This window comes from Anomaloglossus baeobatrachus, chromosome 4 (genome assembly GCF_048569485.1).
Source record: "Anomaloglossus baeobatrachus isolate aAnoBae1 chromosome 4, aAnoBae1.hap1, whole genome shotgun sequence".
Lineage (NCBI taxonomy): Eukaryota > Metazoa > Chordata > Amphibia > Anura > Aromobatidae > Anomaloglossus > Anomaloglossus baeobatrachus.
The window spans coordinates 430,735,931-430,759,161 of NC_134356.1; the positions used below are offsets into that span (position 1 = coordinate 430,735,931).

Below are 23,231 nucleotides of genomic sequence, written 5' to 3' on the forward strand. Positions count from 1 at the left end.
ACAGCGTAGCTCAGTGCTCCAACAACAGTGTAATTCCAGTGTGTAAAGACCTTGAACTGCACCCTCTGTGTCGTCCCGTTACTGCCGGCGCTTCCAACATCGCGCCCCTTTGCCATAGGCGACTACAACTTCTATCATCCTCCCTGGGGCCGAGCTCTACCTGTTGAGAGCTGCAACACCCGAGCTGCGTTACCATCCGCCTCAGAAGAGAGAGACCCTCCGCAGCGGCGGCTCCCATAGTAGCCGCACACCACAGGTGGCGTTATGAACAATTACTCCCATCATCCCCATCCCCATCTTTATTGACACCTCCAGTATCACAGAACTGGGCAAGGCCACTACGACGACCCAGGAAAAGAACCGCGGCCCGGTGACGGGTAACCTCCGACCCCGTGGGCGCGTCACATGTGACTCAGAAGAGGACTGGAGAGACTATGTACACCGGAGAAGGCCATGAATGGTGAGCATATTAATAAACTACATATACATTCACACAGGTTTAACCTATTACAAATTTTAATGGGAGTTCTTCTTTAATGGAATAACAATTACCAGACAATGTTTTTTAAATAATTTAAAATACAAATAAAAGACTCCATAGCTAGTAGACTCTCTTCCTTAGTGGGATGTAGTAGAAGCTTCTATTCCTGGAAGGCTGGAACATAAAGCTATGTTTTATTGTATTACATCCAAAGGATTATTAACTACATCATTTTAATACTATCAGAGAGAGTAGGCACTGAAAAAGGAGTAATACAGAAGTAAGCCAATTTAAAGTAGTGAAACTTGAGCCTCGACTGGTACATAGACTCATAATCTAAAATTACATTTTTCCATGAGAGATGTATAAGATTCACATCTTATTATGAGTAGATATAATGACTTACTCTATATGCTGGGGACGTCCAGATCCTTGTATGGTTTTTGCCCCCCATCGCTGCTCTTCTTCTGTTATATCATTCTGAGGAGGAAGAATTTTGTGGAAAATCACAAATATTATCAACTTCACAAAGGAAAATAGAAGATTACAAAACCACACTTCTACTAGTTACACAGATACCTGATGGCGCATACATGTACTGTTCCTTTGCGTAACCTCCTCACTGTCGCAATATATCTGTTACTCTAAACATCTCTACTACTCTTTTGCAATCAAATCATCTGGCTCTACTATATCTGGTACTGTGTTTGCCCATCTGCCGTCCTACATACCCTTCTGTCCTGGTCCTCACTGATCCACAAACTGTCTGGCAAGTCCATTCTCACTGCATCATCACCTTTGGCCCAAGCTGCTCACCCTCACCTATGGCTTTTTAGGATCTACCTCTCTAATTGAGTCCATAAACATATGTTGTTTTACTACGTTATATTACAGTTAAATCAATAACGGTCAATATTTTTACAACTATTTTTCAGACAGACAGAATTTCTATTGCTTTAAACCATAAACTTCATTGATACATTGAAAACTAAGCCTACACATTTTTACTTGCTTAGTCGCTGAATTTAGTGACTCAGCATGGTGTTAAGTTAAAGGGAATCTGTCAACAGGTTTTTGCTATGTAATCTGAGGACAAGATGTTGTAGGGGCTAAAAAACAAAAATCAACTATGCCTCTCTTATCAGGGTGTGTGCTGTTGTTTTCTGTAACAAAAGGCTGTATCATCTAGTAATTTCTATCATCAGTGAACGATATTACCTCGAGCAAGGTAGTCCGGTACACTTCCTCCAGTGATTGACCTTACTGTCAGTATACAATCTCTATAGAAAGCAGTGGAGTACTGCGAATCGTGGCAGACTACGTGGCTGCAATGAGGCCCGTGAGTCAGGAGGGCCTGATGCCAGCGTCAGCACTGCCCTACGCCCGCAGGTTCCCCACCGAGCATTTCACTTTCAATTGTATCGACATTGCAGATCCTGATACAGTTGAAAGTACTGATGAGAAAGGGAGCGACGCGCTTCCGCTCTCATCCTTCGCTATGTCTGCCTTCAGATGTCTCAGCACAGTGGTGCTGTGCTGAGATGTGCAAAGCTCAAGATGCTTGCACGGAGACTGGAGCAGCGGGGGAAAGAGGAGAGGTGAGTATTTATTTATGTATTTAATCAGTGAGTACATGGTGACAGAGGACTATGAGGTGTATAAAACTATATGGTGACTGCATTATACTATATGTAGTCATATCAGGGCTGCACAATACTATATAGGGGCTGCATTATACTGTATGGAGGACTATGGGGGCTGCAGAATACTATATGGAGTAATTTGGGAGCTGCATTATACTATATGGGGGCTGGAGAATACTATATGGAGTAATATGGGGGCTTCATAATACTATATTGTTGCTGCATAATACTATATGAAGGACAATGGGGGCTGCATAATACTATATGAAGGAATATGGGGGCTGCATTATATCATATACAGAAATATGGGTGCTGCATAATACCATATGGAGGACTATGGGGCTGCATAATGCTATATGGAGGAATATGGGGATGCATAATACTATATGGGTGTGCATAATACTATCTGGAGGACTATGGGGCTTTAAAATACTATATGGAGAATATAAGGGGAGCATAATACTATATGGAGAAATATGGGGGCTGCATAATACTATGTGGAGAAATATGGAGTGCATTATACTATATGAAGGACTATGGGGCTGCATTATATTGTTTGGAGCAATATGGGGCTATATTATATTGTTTGGAGCAATACGGGAGTGCTTTATTATATATGGAGGACTGCGGTTTGCATTATAAAACATGGAGGACAATGGGGTGCATTAACGTGTATGAATGACTATGGGGTGCATTATACTATATGAAGGACTATGGGAGATGCATTGTAATATATGGAGGACTATGGGGAGTGTATTATAATATATGGAAGACTATGGGAAGTGTATTATAATATATGGAGGAATATTGGGACTGCATTATACAATATGGAGGACTATGGGGTGCATTATATGATATGAAAGACTATGGATGGTGCATTTACTATATTGAGGACTATGGGGAATGAATTATAATATATGGATAACTATTGGAATTGCATTATAATATATGAAAGACTATGGGAAGTGTATTATGCTATATGGAGGACTATTGGGAGTGTATTATACTATATGGAGAACTATGGGGTGTGTATTATACCATATGGTGGACTATGGGGCATGCATTATTATATATGGAGGACTTTTGGGTGCATTATAATACATGGAGGATTATGGGATGCATTAGACGTTATGGAGGACTTTGTGGGGCCCATTATTATATGGAGGACTAAGTGAGGCCTATTATACTATATGGAAGGCTTTGTGGGGCCATTGTAATATTTGGAGGGCTATCAGGGAGCCTTTAAACTTTATCTGGAGTTATTTGAGGGCCACTATACTGTATGCAAGCAATTTTACAGTGTGAAGGTTTGTGCAGGGTCTATCATACTGTGTGTTAGGCTGTGTGGGGTGCCATTATACAGTCATATGAAAAAGTTTGGGCACCCCTATTAATGTTAACCTTTTTTCTTTATAACAATTTGGGTTTTTGCAACAGCTATTTCAGTTTCATATATCTAATAAATGATGGACTGAGTAATATTTCTGGATTGAAATGAGGTTTATTGTACTAACAGCAAATGTGCAATCTGCAATTAAACTAAATTTGACAGGTGCATAACTATGGGCACCTCAACATAAAAGTGACATTAATATTTTATAGATCCTCCTTTTGCAAAAATAACAGCCTCTAGTCGCTTTCTGTAGCTTTTAATGAGTTCCTGGATCCTGGATGAAGGTATTTTTGACCATTCCTGTTTACAAAACAAATCCAGTTCAGTTAAGTTTGATGGTCGCCGAGCATGGACAGCACGCTTCAAATCATCCCACAGATTTTCAATGATATTCAGGTCTGGGGACTGGGATGGCCATTCCAGTACATTGTAATTGTTCCTCTGCATGAATGCCTGAGTAGATTTGGAGCGGTGTTTTGGATCATTGTCTTGCTGAAATATCCTTCCACTGCGTAACTTCAACTTAATCACTGATTCTTGCACATTATTGTCAAGAATCTGCTGATACTGAGTTGAATCCATGTGACCCTCAACTTTAACAAGATTCCCGGTGCTGGCATTGGCCACACAGTCCCAAAGCATGATGGAACTTCCACCAAATTTTACTGTGGGTAGCAAGTGCTTTTCTTGGAAGGCCGTGTTTTTTTGCCTCCATGCATAACGCCTTTTTGTATGACCAAACAACTCAATCTTTGTTTCATCAGTCCACATGACCGTCTTCCAAAATGTAACTGGCTTGTCCAAATGTGCTTTTGCATACCTCAGGCGACTCTGTTTGTGGCGTGCTTGCAGAAACGGCTTCTTTCGCATCACTCTCCCATACAGCTTCTCCTTGTGCAACGTGCGCTGTATTGTTGACCGATGCACATTGACACCATCTGCAGCAAGATGAAGCTGCAGGTCTTTGGAGGTAGTCTGTGGATTGTCCTTGACTGTTCTTACCATTCTTCTTGTCTGCCTTTCTGATATTTTTCTTGGCCTGCCACTTCTGGGCTTAACAAGAACTGTAGCTGTGTTCTTCCATTTCCTTACTATGTTCCTCACAGTGGAAACTGACAGTTTAAATCTCTGAGACAACTTTTTGTATCCTTCCCCTGAACAACTATGTTGAATAATCTTTGCTTTCAGATTATTTGAGAGTTGTTTTGAGGAGCCTATGATGCCACTCTTCATAGGAGATTCAAATAGGAGAACAACTTGCAAGTGGCCACCATAAATACCTTTTCTCATGATTGGATACACCTGCCTATGAAGTTCAAAGCTCAATGAGGTTACAAAACCAATTTAGTGCTTCAGTAAGTCAGTAAAAAGTAGTTAGGAGTGTTCAAAACAAGAAATTGATAAGGGTGCCCATACTTATGCACATGTCAAATTTAGTTTAAATGCGGATTGCACATTTTCTGTTAGTACAATAACCTCATTTCAATTCAGAAATATTACTGAGTCCATCATTTATTAGATACATGAAACAGAAATAGCTGTTGCTAAAACCCAAATTGTTATAAAGAAAAAAGGTTAACATTAATAGGGGTGCCCAAACTTTTACATATGACTGTATTATTTGGAGAGATAGCAGGGCCCATTAAACTGCATGGAGGGCTGTGTGGGGTCACAGTTGGGGATCTTACTGTATTCGTCTCACCATTCATTGCCAGGGTAACTGAAAGGTGGTACAGTATGATCATCATACTGTTCGTGTGGGGGGTACTGTGGAGGAACTTACTATGGGATATCATATAGTGTTTGTGGGGCACTTTTGTTGCCATCATACTTTATTGATGTAATGAAAGGGGGAATCTAGGGGTTTCAATAGGAAGAAAACTACCTTGTAAGGGCTGCAAAGTTGTGAATTATGCTTTTCTGTGACCCAGCCAAATATTATTATCTATTTTTGGGGCGTGAGGGGGAAATTTAGAAATTCTGCTATATGCCACATGATTTCAATGTACACCCCTGATAAAGAGCCTGGTGTGGGCTGGACAGCTTTCTCAGCTCTGCTGCTTTGCTAAATCTAAAAGCTCTGATTGTGTCAGAACAGCTGCAGCCAGTAACCTAAGTGATACATTGTTGGATTCAGAGTCTCTTTGCCTATATTATGTTACTCTATAATGAGACAGATTCCTTTTAAGAACAGAAATACAGACCACTTAGAACTTGTAGTCTCACTTTATATATTTTAGACCTAGCAGATTAATCAACCAGGTCAAGGAGCAGTTTCACATAATTTAATATTTTAAGTAACAATATTTTTTTTTAACATCCAAATGTACTGTATGTTATTTTTTAATGTTCTCTTGAAACAACATCCAGTTTGTTGCTTTGTGTAGGTGCAATGGTATCACCCCTACAAATGGTTGAAAGTACTTTGCCTTTAAGAGACAGTGTTCCACTGTTTCCCGTGTGTTATGGACTGGCTGGTTCAGCCAGCGTCTCCCTTTCTGAACTGTGGGTTTTTAAACTAACTAAGGGAGAAAGAGTGGCAGAGAAGTTTAGGCGGGAACTGAAGAAGTTGGGTCGCCTGGGAGTGTGAGAAAAGGAATGCTTCCTGAGTTTCTTGCCCGAGCACGATGGTATGGGAAGAGGTGCACTGCCAGAGATATTAAGAGCCGGACTATGAGAGAACCCCTGGCCTTCGTTAATCGAGAACTGGACTGAGAAGCTCCAGAGGCCGGAGAAGCCAATCCGTAGAGCGAAGACGTCACCGACAGCAGTAAGGAGACCCCAGGTCCATGGAGAAGAGGAGCTCCCCCTACCCTGCAAGGAGAAATGCACACCGACGAGCATCACAACACAACCCCCGGGAGTGGACTTTACGGTGCTGTGAGTCTTTACTGGTGTGCGCACTACTAGGGCGTAGTGTAGACCACAGTAACCAGGACGCGGTTTCCATGCGCACCAGTAGTGGAGGCCAGGTAGGCTGTAGTGTAGTGCAGTTAAACATATATTTTGTCTGCCTGTGTTGTTGTTTTACTGGTGTTTGTGATAGTTGGGGGAACTATGGTGGTACGCGCCAGCTAGGAATTGCAGTTGTTAAAACCATTACTGTTGCCACCATTGCATACCCCTGTTTGTTCACACATATGCTTTACTCCTGCTTGTAAATAAAACACCCTTATTTCTGCAACCTCGTCTTGTGCCGTAATCAAACTCAGCACCGTGGTGATCCCTCAGCCATCACTTCATATGATCAGAGAGTTACACCTAAATGTATACATAGGCCCCTATGGACACAACTAATGGCAAAACATTGGTGTTCTAACTACATTGGAAAGCATGGCCTGCTGCGCCTTTCTTTACAGTAGGCTAGTACAAAAAAATGATGCTGCATGATATACTTTTTAAATATCATGTATTCCACTATATAATTTTCAGTATAATATGTCACTCTTTTACATTTGCCTCATATTTCCTTTTATTATTACAATACATTACTAACATTAATAATTATAATTAATTTTAATATTGCAAATAATTGGTTGCCTTACAAGTTAGTCTGAGTAGAGCACCATGGTGGCGCAGAGATAGGTAATATAGCACTGCAGCGCTGGAGTCCTGGGCGCAAATCTCACCAAGGACAATATCTCCAAGGAATTTATATGTTCTTCTCATGGTTATGTGGTTTTCCTCAGAGTACTTTGGGTTCCTCCCACACTCTATAGACATACTAATAGGAAATTTAGATTGTGAGCCCCAATGGGGATAGTGATGATGTCTGTAAAGCACTATGGAATATGATGGTGCTTTATAAATAAGTTAAATAAAAAGTTGTAGACTCACCACAAAATCTGGATCAGTTTCCCAGTCGTCACCCCCTGAAACATCTGTCACTGCTACGTTGTGTCCCACAGCTGCTTTCCACATCTATAGTATATAAATGGAGTCCAGAGGTGAATGAAAACACCCGAATACATATACTTCTTATTGGTAAACATTGGACACTGTGATATTGGCATACATAACGCTACTTCTCTCAAAAACCCCAAGAAGGCAGCATTGTGTGTATGAGATTTCTGGAATCTCATAGGTGTTGCTGCTACTGTAAAAAGCTGCTTTTTATTAGCATGTATTTGCATAAAACCAATGAAAGAAGCAAAAAACCCCACCAAAAACACCCTGTGTGAACACAGCCTAATATTCCCTGTTTCAGATTTGGAAATAGTTATTTTTTACAATATGAGGCTATGTGCGCACGTTGCATACTGGCCCTGCAGAAATTTCTGCAGCGATTTGAACAGCACACGTGCGCTTCAAATCACTGCAGAAAGAGCCCGTAGTGAAAAAAAAAAAAAGCCGATTCCATGCGCTCTGACTGCAGCCACTCCCATAGACAGAGCGGGGGATGCATGCAGAGTGCAGGAAAGAAGTGACATGTCACTTCTTAGAAAGCGCACTTCAGGCAGCAGCCGAAGCGCTGCGCTCTATTACGCCACGTGGGCACGTCTGCTGCATAATCTTCATAAATTGTGCGAGGAACGCAGGACGCATGCAGTTACGCTGCAGTGCAGATCACAGCGTAAATGCATGCAATTACGCAACGTGCGCACATAGCCTAATTTTATTTTCTGTACAATATGTATTAGCTGTTGACAGTCTTTAATGTAGCTATACAATGTTCATTTGTTCACTATAGTTCTTACTCTAAAAATTAGGGATGCTCCGCAAAACAAATTTGGCTACTGGTATGCCCTAACTTTGCTCTGACCTTTTGTACAAAGTAAAAGTGCTGTCTCAATGACAATAAAAAAGTGTGGCAACTTCAGCAAATACACAATGCAGCAATGCAGGCTGTAAGGGGAAGTTCTCAGCATATCTCCTTAAATAGCATGGCATTCATCACTATAGAAAACCGATTTGTTCTAGCATGAAAAAGTGCCCCTGTTTTATGATTGCCATTTATTTGGTCTGCACAATCAGCCTCGTACTTTTGTATCATGGGTTATAATATACATTGAACACATTCACATTACAGTAATTATTTTTAATTCCATTTTTCATTTATTTTAATATCGTACAAAGCTGATACATACACATCTTTGTTAAATTTGGTGTTATCGCTCACACTCTCTCATACTAGTCACTGGACGTTCAACTTAGCACCTCATAAAAAATAATTCTATGAGGATCTGAAAAAAAAAGAATTGCTCTACATACAGATGGCCTAGGCTGCAAGAAGATTGCCATCACTTTGAAAATGACTTTCAGCATGATGGCCAAGACCATACAGCAGTTTAACAACACAGATCAAGCCTCACCATTCAGATCAAGCCTCACTATGATCGACCAAAGAAGCTCGGTACACGTTCTCAGCATTATATCCAGATTGTCTTTCAAAATAGACATATGAGTGCATTGCTGCAGAGGTTAAAGGGGTGGGGCGTCTGCCTGTCACTGCCCAGACCATATGCAGCACACTGCATCAAAATGGTCTGCATGGCAGTGGTCCCAGGAGGAAGCCTAAAGATGATGCACAAGAAATCTCAAAACAGTTTACTGAAGATAAGCAGACTGTGTAAACGTGCACAGGGTGGTAGCCATGAATGAGGGACTTGGTTCCTTTGCCCCTGCACAATACAGAAATAAGGGGTTGCTGTGTGTGTGGGTGTTATGAGGTAATTACTGTCAACACCTTCGCCTTTGGACAAAGGTGGTTCTGTGCCTCGTTAAGCCCCTTTATCTTCAGGATAAGGAGATGAGATGAGTTATAAACAAGAAACACTTTACTTGGCAGACAACTTAGGTACATAGGGCAGCAGGCAGCACATTTTACTTTATCTTCTATATCAAATAGAGACTCACTCTTAACGGTTCCTGACAACAGCATTTTACTTGTGTACAGTGAGCAGAAGGAACAAATAAGTGGCACCTCCTTCTTCTTTGTGCGGAACCACACGTGTCAATGTGTAACGCTATGGCTCCCACACCCAAACAATTGACTGAGTCCTTATGAAGGCCGATCCTTGAGCTGATACCCTCTTCCCATGTTTCCAGCTAGACAGATCCTTTCTCTTACATGGTCCCCTTTAAAACCGGTCAATGCTAGAGTCACTCTTGTCGAAGACTGCTCTCATACAGGTTGCACTCACTTGCGTCTCTCATCAATTTCTGTCCCCATTAAGGTTTCTTTGAGTTTATGCGCCCTTGTGCTCCAACAATTCCCCACACTCTTCTGTTCCTACCATGTTTCCACAAAAATAAGACACTGTCTTATATATGTTTTTGCCCCCCAAAAAGCGCTATGGTTTATTTTCGGAGGAGGGCTTATTCTCGGGGAAACATGGTTGTGGGAAAGTTTACCCCCACCCCAAAAAAAATATTGAAGATCCCCCTTCCCAGAATCATCATACTTATGAGGCCCCGGTCATCTGCGTGGCTCCCAGGTACTTCTGCAATCCTCGGCGTGCGCTGCCAGCAGGTATGCTGCACACTGTCCTTCCCTCCTTCAGGCCAAAACTCACACATCAGATCACACACACACTCATACACACTCATGAGATTGCACATACAATCGCGCGTACGCACACCCACTACATCTTGTGATACCACTTGCTTCCAGCCAGCAGGGGACTCTCTGCTCCCTTGTCTCTATGATGCATTCCACCTGCAGGTCCTCCTGACATTCCACTGTGCAACGTCCCTAGTCCTTACTGTATGCTGGCCAGAAGCAATCAATATCGCTGCATGTGGTGAGTGTGTGTGTAATCTGATGTTCGCTTGTGTGTGTATGCGATCTCATGTATGTGTGTGATCTGTGTATGAGTGTGCGTTCCACCGCAGGACGTAAATGCATTCCACTACTCCCGCTCAGCGTCTGGTATGATCATGGGGTCTTCTGTACTGCCCCCGTGTCAATAGCCGAGCCCCTCGGATCCGGATCCGCGGTGGCTCGAGGGGCGTCCGGACCCAGGGGTCTCACGGCCACTCGAATGAAGGGGGGTATTTACAGGGGGTGGTGTATTGAGAATTCGTGACGCCACCCGTGGTGTGTGGTAAGGTAGAGTACCACTTCTGCGGCTGGGAGTACCCGGTGGCGAAGGTGTGCGTAGCCAGGTGTTTAACCCCTCCACGGGTAGGGGAGAATGCCCCGGGACTCGGTGATGGGGTCAGGGAGGTGCCGTTGGGGAGGAAAGGGTCACTTGCGTACTCACTCAGTCCAATAACGCTGACACCGACAACTTTAGTAAACCAAAGTTCTGGACACCACTGCCGCTGGGGGGAAGCACGTTTGGGTCCCGTTTCTGTTGGTGTTGCCTGTTGATCTGTGACCTTTCCCTTGGCACCTTTTTTCCTTCTAGTTGGTCCCTGTAGCTTGAAACTAGTTGGGTCCCGCTCCCCAGTATGGCTAACTGAGAGAGCTTGCTCGAAGGGTTCACGCTTGGGATTTCTTGGACCGTATTTGTGGAAAGTCATATCCCTCTCGTTTCGCTAGTACCCCGATTTTGGAGTGGGTGGAGAGCGTATCTTGAAGGCTCCGGTCTCGTCGGGTAAATTGCCAGGTTGCCTGAAGCTACTCCCTGGTCTGGGTTCCATGTACCCCGTCATGCCCTGGTCCCTGCCTGGTGATGGTACAAGGCCGCCGGCTGTCCTCCACGACAATGCCGTGCCCCTTGTCATGATCCCCTGCGACCAGGGGTCCAGCTCCTACCAGGCCCAGACCAACGTCTGCTACCTAGTAGTTCCAAGGAGCCCAGCTCCTGACCTCCTCTCACTTTCACCTCCAACACTACTCTCTCTCTCTCTGACTCCAACTGACTGACACTCCTGACCTCCCCTTAATCAACCCCCCAAGTGGGCAACCCTATTCCACTCAGGCCGTCCACTGGTGTGTCTGGTGGGTGTGGTGCAGAGTGTACCTAGGATTTTGATTAGCTGGTTTTGGCAACACCATTGGTTAGGGACCCGTACCAAGGAGGAGGTGGATATTGCACAGAAAGGCAGATTGCACAATACCCTGTGACAACCTGATAGGTCAGGGCGTCAAACTTCTCTCTTCTGTCTTCTTTCCTTTGGGAGTGTCTGTTTTCTATAATGAAGTGTCCTGCAGTATTCTTCAACTATTTTAGCTGCATGGACACTTCATTATTGAACCGCGACTAGGGCTTATTTTCGGGAGAATTCAATAGGGTTGTCTAGCACCATCCAAATTGACTTTTTAATACACGTCAGACTTCTTCATTTCATAAGAAATAACCTTTATTCTATATATTTAAAATCATGCTTAGAACCACATGTCTTACTCGTTTCTAGCTCCTAGGAGCTCTAACTCATAGCATCTTGGAATGGGTGAGCTGAATCCCCACTTTTTTTTTTCTTGTAACTTGACTTGGAATGGTGAGCTGAATCGCCCCCTTTTTTTTTTCTTGTAACCATTTCGGGGTAGGTCTTATATTTAAGCCTTGCTAAAAACTCATGTTAGGGCTTATTTTCGGGGTAGGTCTTATTTTTGGGGAAACACAGTATTAGTTGTTTTTCCCACATTCCACACTGCACTTCACTGAACTCTAAACAAGAACTGTTTCATCCTGTATAATTTAACCATCCTCTCCTCTACTCCATGGCTTGTAATGCCTAATCCTATCTTGCCTAAACACAGGAAAACTAACTATATCTGTAGGAAACAAACGACCTCTTGTGGACAGATTTAGCATCACAGCTCACATAACTTCATCCCTCTTATTCACTATACCTTACATTAACATTGCTATATCACCCACTGCATTACACCTTATACAATACTACATAGCATATACTGTACAGTATATTGCACTATTATACTAAGACTATTGATGTCTCCAGCGGGGCACATGTAACGCTCGTGGCAAGCTCCATGTATACCATCTCATACTCCGGCTCACTTTTTTGTTTTTAAAAGTTAGTACACTGTAGTGCCCCTGAAGCCATCAGGAGCTACAAGGTACTCTATCCTGTTAAAGATGCAGGGCCTACCCCCAGGAACCTGGAAGACGAGTGTTTATAACACCAAAACACATATATAATCCCTGTTTTTCCCTTTCCCAAGGACTGGTGACAGACTAGAGTTGGACCCAATAGATGGCCACCCAGGGGTGGAGCCGATCCAGTCCACTAGACGACAACCAGGGACGAGGGCTCAGAGAGTCAGTAAGTGGAAGTGAGAGGAGAGGGACGTACCTGTACTGACGGGGAGTGTGTGACAGTGACCTGTCAGGCGCAGGCATGTGGTTGCCGAAGGAGTACAGTGGAGTACTCTCGAGACCATAGCACTGACAGGGTACAGAGCCCTAGGTCAGGCAAATGCTCCAGGCAGACCTGATAAAATCTGCACAGTGAGGGGACCATCCAGACCTCACTGACTGTAAAGTTTGGGGGCACCAGCAGTGACGGGAGAACCAGGGACCGGAATGGAAAACCGACCCTACAGGGTTCAAACTGCCCGCCAACTAGAGAAGGGTGGAGGGGAAAGAAACAAAGAAGCCACCAGGTCACCAAACCGGCACTGGGACTAAGGGAACCAGCGGTGAGGACCAGCCTTCCTCCAGGTACCAGCCATCAAACTGGTGTGAGTAAATAGCCCAGTTACACTGCAATCCGTTGTGTGGTCCTACCTTCTTTCCGCGCCTAACTCCATCACCTACCCCCTGGGGCCCCGGCCATACTTGCGGAGGGCCTAAAATCCAGGCTACCATTACCATCAGCCCAAGCGGTGCGAGACTGTCCAGCGGCGGTTCCATCTCCATAACCGCAACCCGCAAGTGGCATCACAATAAAAACTTTATTAAATATTCCCCTGTATATAACCTCTTTCAAGTGACCCCCAGGGTCAAGGAACTGGACAACGACCACCCAGTGACACATCCCTGCAATACACTGCCCAGGACTGAGTAAACCATAGCCCTGGGGCGAGTCAACACCCCTAAGTAAAAATGGCCAAATTGTACCTAAAATGACAATACGTTATGTTGCCACCATTATTTTTAAGCACTACCTTAACTCTCTTGGGCATTGAGTACATTAGAGCTTCACAGGTTGCTACTGGAATCCTCTTCCACTCCTACATCAGTTTCTTTAATAAGGCATTGGTCATTTTTGAGGTGTGTTTGGTGTCATTATCATGTTGGAATATGAAAGGCAGGGATCATGCTTTGCTTCAGTATGTCACAGTACATATTGGCATTTATGTTTCTTTCAATAAACTGTAGCTCACCATAGCCGGCAGCACTCATCAACCCCAAAGCATGACACTACCACCACCATGCTTGACTGTAGGCAAGACACACTTGTCTTTGTACTCCTCACCTGGTTGCCGCCACAGACGCTTGACGCCATATGAGCCAAATAAGTTTATCTTGGTCTCATAAAACCACAGGACATGGTTCTAGTCATCCATGTCCGTAGTCTGCTTATCTTCAGTAAACTATTTGCGGTCTTTCTTGTGCATCTTTAGACCAATTTGAAGCTGTGTGCAGCATATGGTCTAAGCACTGACAGGCTGAACCCCTACACCTCTAATCTCTGCAGCAATGCTAGAGCACTCATCTGTCTATTTTTAAAAACCAACCTCTGGATAGGACGATGAGCATGTGCATTCAACTTCTTTGACCATGACCAGGCCTGTTCTGCGTGGAATCTGTGGTAAAATCTCTGATGGACTTGACCACTGTGCTGCAGCTCAATTTCAGGGTGTTTTTTGAATCTTCTTATAGCCTAGGCCATCTTTATGTAGAGCAACAATTCTTTATTCAGATCCTCAGAGAATTCTTTGTCATGAGGTGGCACGTTGAATTCCAGAGACCAATATGAGAAAGTGTGTGAGCGATAACACAAAATGAAACACACCAGCTCCCCATTCACACCTGAGACCTTGTAACACTAATGAGTCACATGACATTGGGGAGGGAAAATGTCTAATTGGGCACATTTCAGCCATTTTCACTTAGATGTGTACTCACTTTTGTTGCCAGCGGTTTAGACATTAATGGCTGTGTATGAAGTTATTTAGAGGACACACCAAATTTACACTGTTTCACAAGGTGTGTACTGGCTACTTTACTTTGTATCAAAATGTCATATCTTAGGGTTGTACTCACTTTCATGATATACTGTATATACATGGATGGGGGACATTACTACTGTGTTTCCCCAAAAATAAGACTTATATTATTTTTTGCTCCAAAAGATGCGCTAGGGCTTATTTTCAGGGGATATGTTATATTTTCCCATGAACAAGCCACATTTATTGTTGAAAAAAAAATAAAAAATTAACGTTTCAAATATAATCATGTCATCACATTCTGGAACATCAACATTTTGTGTTATTCCTATTACTGGCTCAAATGCACATTTTCTTATCTAATCTGTTATTCTCATGGTGCAGAACCAGTCCTATAGTGGTGGGTACATACCATATTTACAGAGTTTTAAATTACCTGCTTAAATTTATTATTCAGTATGTACTGTTTACCCCCAAAATAACACAGACACTCCCTAATAGAATCGCACTTACCAGACCCCAAACAATTAGATTTGGCAAGTGAATGGGCTCTCACATACAGATCTGAATTGTGTCAGGTCCCCCTTTGTTCTACAATGGTTGGCTCTCCCTGGTGACTGGTAGTAGAATCACTCACTTGGAGAGATACTGATACCCGATCTGTTTGTGAGAGCTGCAGTGCAATGCAGCTGGAATGGAGAGGGACCTGATAGCAAAACAGATCTCAGAGTGAGAGCCCGTCCACCATCGGCACTTGCCAACTGCAATTGTTGGGAATCTGGTAAGTGATTTTTTTTTTGGGGGGGGGGGGAGGTGTCTGCTTTCTTTTTTTCTTTTGGGGATGTCTGCTTTCTTTGATGAAGAGTCCTGCTGTACTCTTTAACTTTTTTTGCTGCTTGGTCGCTTCCTTATGGAATTGTAACTACTGCTTATTTTTGAAGTAAGGGCTTATATTTTAAGCATACTAAAAAAGAGGACCCAAAAATCTTACTAGGGCTTATTTTCAGGGAAACAGGGTATATAATGAAGAGTGGAGGGCAACATGTATGTCTTCATAGGATCGGGAACGATACAAGGGCCTATACATCTGACCAACATGTAGGGGGGCCCAGGTCCAAATTTTGCACCAGGGCCCATCGGAATCTTGTTACGCCAATGGTTCCTAGAAATAATGATTTATGATAATCAAGTAGTGTAAATGCACTTTTAAACAGTTGAACCTCAGACTAGACAGTGTTACAATGTGCCCGGTTATTCATAGTCATTCACACAGGTTGATAAGTCTCAATATCTTAAGACAGTTAAATCACACGTAACGCCCTCTATTACTTGGTTGTCTTGCTGCCAGAAATATTGGCATATTAGTACTGCACATTAGGATTTTCCACTTTCTCAACAAATCATGCTCCTTTTTAGTGAGGCTAAGCTCCCTTGTTTAACAAGACTTGTTAGGTAAGATAGTTTCTTGGTGGAAATTGCTCTAAACAGTCTGACACTTTTACTTAGATAAATAAGCTCCAATTTCTTTTGAAATCTGGAATATGTTTTTGACATGATAATATTGCCACATCTAACAGCAGGTCTACCAGTTTATTTCGATGTATTGTAAATGTACAAGAAGAGATTAAAAATCAGATTTAGGACCATGACACAGCAATTCGACCAAGCTCAGCTGGTCATTTCCTATATACAGTTAGGTCCAGAAATATTTGGACAGTGACACAAGTTTTGTTATTTTAGCTGTTTACAAAAACATGTTCAGAAATACAATTATATATATAATATGGTCTGAAAGTGCACACTCCCAGCTGCAATATGAGAGTTTTCACATCCAAATTGGAGAAAGGGTTTAGGAATCATAGCTCTGTAATGCATAGCCTCCTCTTTTTCAAGGGACCAAAAGTAATTGGACAAAGGACTCTAAGGGCTGCAATTAACTCTGAAGGCGTCTCCCTTGTTAACCTGTAATCAATGAAGTAGTTAAAAGGTCTGGGGTTGATTACAGGTGTGTGGTTTTGCATTTGGAAGCTGTTGCTGTGACCAGACAACATGCGGTCTAAGGAACTCTCAATTGAGGTGAAGCAGAACATCCTGAGGCTGAAAAAAAAGAAAAAATCCATCAGAGAGATAGCAGACATGCTTGGAGTAGCAAAATCAACAGTCGGGTACATTCTGAGAAAAAAGGAATTGACTGGTGAGCTTGGGAACTCAAAAAGGCCTGGGCGTCCACGGATGACAACAGTGGTGGATGATCGTCACATACTTTCTTTGGTGAAGAAGAACCCGTTCACAACATCAACTGAAGTCCAGAACACTCTCAGTGAAGTAGGTGTATTTGTCTCTAAGTCAACAGTAAAGAGAAGACTCCATGAAAGTAAATACAAAGGGTTCACATCTAGATGCAAACCATTCATCAATTCCAAAAATAGACAGGCCAGAGTTAAATTTGCTGAAAAACACCTCATGAAGCCAGCTCAGTTCTGGAAAAGTATTCTATGGACAGATGAGACAAAGATCAACCTGTACCAGAATGATGGGAAGAAAAAAGTTTGGAGAAGAAAGGGAACGGTACATGATCCAAGGCACACCACATCCTCTGTAAAACATGGTGGAGGCAACGTGATGGCATGGGCATGCATGGCTTTCAATGGCACTGGGTCACTTGTGTTTATTGATGACATAACAGCAGACAAGAGTAGCCGGATGAATTCTGAAGTGTACCGGGATATACTTTCAGCCCAGATTCAGCCAAATGCCGCAAATTTGATCGGACGGCGCTTCATAGTACAGATGGACAATGACCCCAAGCATACAGCCAAAGCTACCCAGGAGTTCATGAGTGCAAAAAAGTGGAACCTTCTGAAATGGCCAAGTCAATCACCAGATCTTAACCCAATTGAGCATGCATTTCACTTGCTCAAATCCAGACTTAAGACGGAAAGACCCACAAACAAGCAAGACCTGAAGGCTGCGGCTGTAAAGGCCTGGCAAAGCATTAAGAAGGAGGAAACCCAGCGTTTGGTGATGTCCATGGGTTCCAGACTTAAGGCAGTGATTGCCTCCAAAGGACTCGCAACAAAATATTGAAAATAAAAATATTTTGTTTGGGTTTGGTTTATTTGTCCAATTACTTTTGACCTCCTAAAATGTGGAGTGTTTGTAAAGAAATGTGTACAATTCCTACAATTTCTATCAGATAATTTTGTTCAAACCTTCAAATTAAACGTTACAATCTGCACTTGAATTCTGTTGTAGAGATTTCATTTCAAATCCAATATGGTGGCATGCAGAGCCCAACTCGCGAAAATTGTGTCACTGTCCAAATATTTCTGGACCTAACTGTATATGTAGAAATGAGAACAGAAATGCCAACCCTTCTCATAGCCACACATACAGTGCCTACAAGTAGTATTCAACCCCCTGCAGATTTAGCAGGTTTACACATTCGGAATTAACTTGGCATTGTGACATTTGGACTGTAGATCAGCCTGGAAGTGTGAAATGCACTGCAGCAAAAAAGAATGTTATTTCTTTTTTTATTTTTTTTTTTAAATTGTGAAAAGTTTATTCAGAGGGTCATTTATTATTCAACCCCTCAAACCACTAGAATTCTGTTTGGTTCCCCTAAAGTATTAAGAAGTATTTCAGGCACAAAGAACAATGAGCTTCACATGTTTGGATTAATTATCTCTTTTTCCAGCCTTTTCTGACTAATTAAGACCCTCCCCAAACTTGTCAACAGCACTCATACTTGGTCAACATGGGAAAGACAAAGGAGCATTCCAAGGCCATCATAGACAAGATCGTGGAGGGTCACAAGGCTGGAAAGGGGTACAAAACCCTTTCCAATGAGTTGGGCCTACCTGTCTCCACTGTTGGGAGCATTATCCGGAAGTGGAAGGCTTATGGAACTACTGTTAGCCTTCCACGGCCTGGACAGCCTTTGAAAGTTTCCTCCCGTGCCGAGGCCAGGCATGTCCGAAGAGTCAAGGCTAACCCAAGGACAACAAGGAAGGAGCTCCGGGAAGATCTCATGGCAGTGGGGACATTGGTTTCAGTCAATACCATAAGTAACATACTCCACCGCAATGGTCTCCGTTCCAGACGAGCCTGCAAGGTACCTTTACTTTCAAAGCGTCATGTCAAGGCTCGTCTACAGTTTGCTCATGATCACTTGGAGGACTCTGAGACAGACTGGTTCAAGGTTCTCTGGTCTGATGAGACCAAGATCGAGATCTTTGGTGCCAACCACACACGTGACGTTTGGAGACTGGATGGCACTGCATACGACCCCAAGAATACCATCCCTACAGTCAAGCATGGTGGTGGCAGCATCATGTTGTGGGGCTGTTTCTCAGCCAAGGGGCCTGGCCATCTGGTCCGCATCCATGGGAAGATGGATAGCACGGCCTACCTGGAGATTTTGGCCAAGAACCTCCGCTCCTCCATCAAGGATCTTAAGATGGGTCGTCATGTCATCTTCCAACAAGACAACGACCCAAAGCACACAGCCAAGAAAACCAAGGCCTGGTTCAAGAGGGAAAAAATCAAGGTGTTGCAGTGGCCTAGTCAGTCTCCTGACCTTAACCCAATTGAAAACTTGTGGAAGGAGCTCAAGATTAAAGTCCACATGAGACACCCAAAGAACCTAGATAACTTGGAGAAGATCTGCATGGAGGAGTGGGCCAAGATAACTCCAGAGACCTGTGCCGGCCTGATCAGGTCTTATAAAAGACGATTATTAGCTGTAATTGCAAACAAGGGTTATTCCACAAAATATTAAACCTGGGGGTTGAATAATAATTGACCCGCACTTTTATGTTGAAAATTTATTAAAATTTAACTGAGCAACATAACTTGTTGGTTTGTAAGATTTATGCATCTGTTAATAAATCCTGCTCTTGTTTGAAGTTTGCAGGCTCTAACTTATTTGCATCTTATCAAACCTGCTAAATCTGCAGGGGGTTGAAGACTACTTGTAGGCACTGTAGTTACGAGAGTAGATAGTAGTGAAGAGAGAATCGATTTGCAGAACCCCGATCTAACATCAATGTCAATATTATATTAACTGGTAGATGTGAGCCTTGAGAATTGCCTCTTACATGACGGTCATAAGCGGATCTTCCTTTAAAGGGAACCAATCACAAGGATTTTCGTATATAAGCTAAAGCCAGTTATGTACTGTTACTATCAGGCTGATTCTCTACATACCTGTAGTGGTAAGCTTGGATGTTTAGGTTTTGAAATTCAAAAAGTAAAGTTTAAAAACAATCGGCAGCTTCTTGAGTGACAGTTGCAACGAAACAGATAATATATTCATAGTTATCCCCCTCCCTCTGTTAGAATTAGCATAAGTATTATACAAACAATTCACTTTTTTGCAGGACCTGTGCTGAGGTTATACCCATGCGACCTCGTATCCAGCTTTGTTGGCTGAGGCCCCGCCCCTTCTGGTCACATGGGTATGACCTCACACAAGTCCTTCAACAGACAAAATTAATCGTTTGTATAATACTTATGCTAATTCTAATAGGAGGAGGGGATAACTATGAATATATGATCTGCTCCAGTGCAACTGTCACTCAACAAGCAGCTAATTTTTAAAACTTTACTTTTTTGGATTTCAAAACCTAAACATCCGAGCTGACCACTACAGGTATGTATAGAATCAGCCTGATAGTGCCAGTATAGCACTGGCTTTAGCTTATATATAAAAATCCTGGTGATTGGTTCCCTTTAACCCCTTCAGCCCCGGTCAATTTTCCATTTGTTTTTGTTTTTTGCTCGCATTCTTCCGAGAGCCATTCTCCATTCATCTTTCCATATACAGGCTTACTTTTTGCAGGACGAGTTGTAATTTTAAATGAAACCATCAGTTTTACCATAATGTTTAGTGGAAGATGGCAAAAATATTCCAAGTGCGGAAAAATTGCAAAAAAGTGCAATTACACAATTGTTTTTGGAGTATTTAATTCACCATGTTTACTATATGGTAAAACTGATGTGTCGGTGTGATGCCTCAGGTTGGTACAAGTTTGTAGACACCAAAGATGTGTAGGTTTACTTTTATCTAAAGGTTTAAAAAAATTGATAAGTGTCCCAAAAAAGTGGTGCACTTTTTGCGCCATTTTCCAAACCCCCTAGTGTTCTCGTTTTTCGGGATCTGGAGCTCAGTGACTGCTTATTTTTTTCATCTCAAGCTGCCATATTTAACGGTACCATTTTTGCGCAGGTGCTACATTTTGATCGCCTGTTATTGCATTTTGCGCAAAATTTGCGGTGACCAAAAAACTTAATTTTGGCATGTAGAATTTCTTTGCCACTATGCTGTTTACCGATCAGATTAATTGATTTTATATTTTGATAGATCAGGCATTTATGAAAGCAGCGATACCAAATATGTTTATTTTTTTGAAAAATTTTTTAACTCTTTAATTTTCAATAAAATTTTAATTTTTTTAAAACTTTTTTTTTTTTACCTTTTTTTTATTTTACTAGTCCCCGTAGGGGACTATGAGGATCAGCAGTCTGATCGCTTGTGCATTTCTGTACATCACAGCTGCACAGCTCTGATCTGCTGAAATGCTGCTGTCCTATTACAGATGGCGCTCTGCTGGCAGTAAGAGGAAGTGAGTCGTGATAGCTACAGGAGTCATCACATGAAACTGTGATACCATGGCAACCTTTGGCTCTACTTAATCATGTCAGGTGACTTCCGATGTTGGCCGCTGAGTGTGTCATGTGTTGTGAAGAGGTTAATTAGCCAGGCACTGTATTTTGTGACCACTGGATGGAAGGCCTGCAAAATGCCTCTTACCTGATGGCATCTGTGGATCTTCCATTGATTAGCCAGGCTAGCGTAATATCAGTATTTCGTGACCACTGGATGGGAGGCCTGTAAGACGCCTCTTACAAGATGGTATCTGTGGATCTTCCTTTGATTAGCCAGACTGGTGCAACATCAGTATTTTGTGACCGCTGATTGGGAGGCCTACAAAAATCCTCATACCTGATGGCATTTGCTGGTCCCCGGGCTGGTGCAATGTCATTATTGCGGCATAATTCACACACATCATTCCAGCCCGGCTAATCAAAAGAGGAACCATGGATGTCTTGTAGTAAGAGGCGATTTACAGGGCTTTCAACCAGCAGTTATAGATTACTGACCTGGCTGCTGGGCCAAGGTCCTTCTAATCAATTCTCTCATCTCCAGTAGTTTTAATCCCTTGTTACAATTAACCAGAACGGATAATGAACAGAGTGGGCTGCATTTACACAGCAAGACCTTTTACAATTTGTGTTGCAGGTTGTGCCATTATTAAACATTACGTGGGAGAGCTCCTATAATGAAATAAAAAAACACTGTGATGCAACAAAGTGCCATTACGTCTGTTATGTTCGTAAGTCACTTCCAGATGGAGAATTAAGACTTCATTGATTTATTATTTTTAGTGTTTTATGATACTGAGAGCTATACAGTACTACATCCTCCTGGTACTCGTGCACATTGAATTAAATGCTATTATCTCTTTTTTTCTATAGGTTAATATTTAGCAATGGAGCATATTTACATTGTTACAAATGACAAGGAGGGCAGGTTCTATCTTCTTAAGAGCGCAGCACCCTAACTCTGGCACACGATACATTATCTGCCCATGAAGAAGATACCCTGGCCCATCCTACAGACATATTCATAGGGTGACGCAGCACCTGCCATGACATGCAGTCTATAATAACATGGATACAGGCCAGTATTTACTTACCTTTGTTCGCCTGCTCTTTGCCTTGCTTCTTTATATAAAGTGCCTTTTTTTCAATATGCAGTATTAAAGTTTCTTTCTTTATATGTAGGTGGTTAACTGTTCCGTCTTTATAGATTTCCTGCTGACACAGTTCCTCTCTTACATGAAGCGGCTGTAAAAATTCACTTCCTCCTCTGTGGTTTCTTTTTGCAGTGTTAAAACATCACGGAATGCTTCCCCCATATATTGTTAACAAAACATCCAATTAAAAGAACTCTTTTACCCGACAGCCCACTGAAAATATACAGTATGTAGCTACAGGAAAGGCATTCATGTATGGAACGAACCTAAAGCCATCAGAGGGATCTGAATTTGTGCAACCCCAAAGCTTCTATATTGTCTTAAAGGTGCTAGGATTCGTTCTCACTCACAAAATTTGTCACAGAAATTCCCAAAAATCTAAAGTATTTCCTAAATTAGAATGGGCTGTTTACAGCGTGCACATTCAGATGACTGTGACAATTGTAAAAAGTCTGTTACTGTCTTACAAAACTAAGGAGTGACATCACTTGAACCTAACTGTTACGTCCCAGATTGTCCAGGATTGGAATATCCTTTGCTGGTTGCGAGGGGCTACTGTAGACCCTGTTGGCTATATCACCTGGTCACACTGTTTCCTTTAGGCATTATCATTTATGATCAAAGGTCATGCTTGCCAGCTCACCGCTTTCATAATGAATCCTCCCCCTCGTCTCGGGTGCACGGTTCCACGAACGTGAAATTTGTATAGGAAGAGATAAAGTCCACTTTCAGTGTTTATTTCAGTATTATGGAAAATATAAAACAGCAATTTCCAGCATTAAAACCAACGCATTTTCACTTTTGACTTTAAACGCGTTGACTCTTAATGCTGGAGATTGCTGTTTTAAATTTTCCATGTTCCTGA

At 42.4% G+C, this 23,231-nt stretch overlaps 1 protein-coding gene across 3 annotated transcripts in view; it reads right to left on the reverse strand.

Annotated features, from left to right (window-relative positions):
• Window positions 1–22,863, reverse strand: part of LOC142303756 (hematopoietic lineage cell-specific protein-like) — an 88,850-nt gene extending 65,987 nt beyond the window's left edge. For 2 of the 3 annotated variants that reach the window (XM_075345449.1, XM_075345448.1), the window contains exons 1-3: window positions 22,307–22,862; window positions 7,355–7,438; window positions 888–961 (exon numbers count right to left, since the gene is read on the reverse strand). In XM_075345449.1, coding sequence (XP_075201564.1) covers window positions 888–961; window positions 7,355–7,438 — 158 coding nt within the window. In that variant the 5' untranslated portion in view covers window positions 22,307–22,862. Of the gene's footprint in view, window positions 1–887; window positions 962–7,354; window positions 7,439–22,306 lie in introns of all 3 variants that reach the window. The other variant, XM_075345447.1, reaches the window with a different exon arrangement.
• Between the last annotated feature and the right edge of the window lie 368 nt (window positions 22,864–23,231).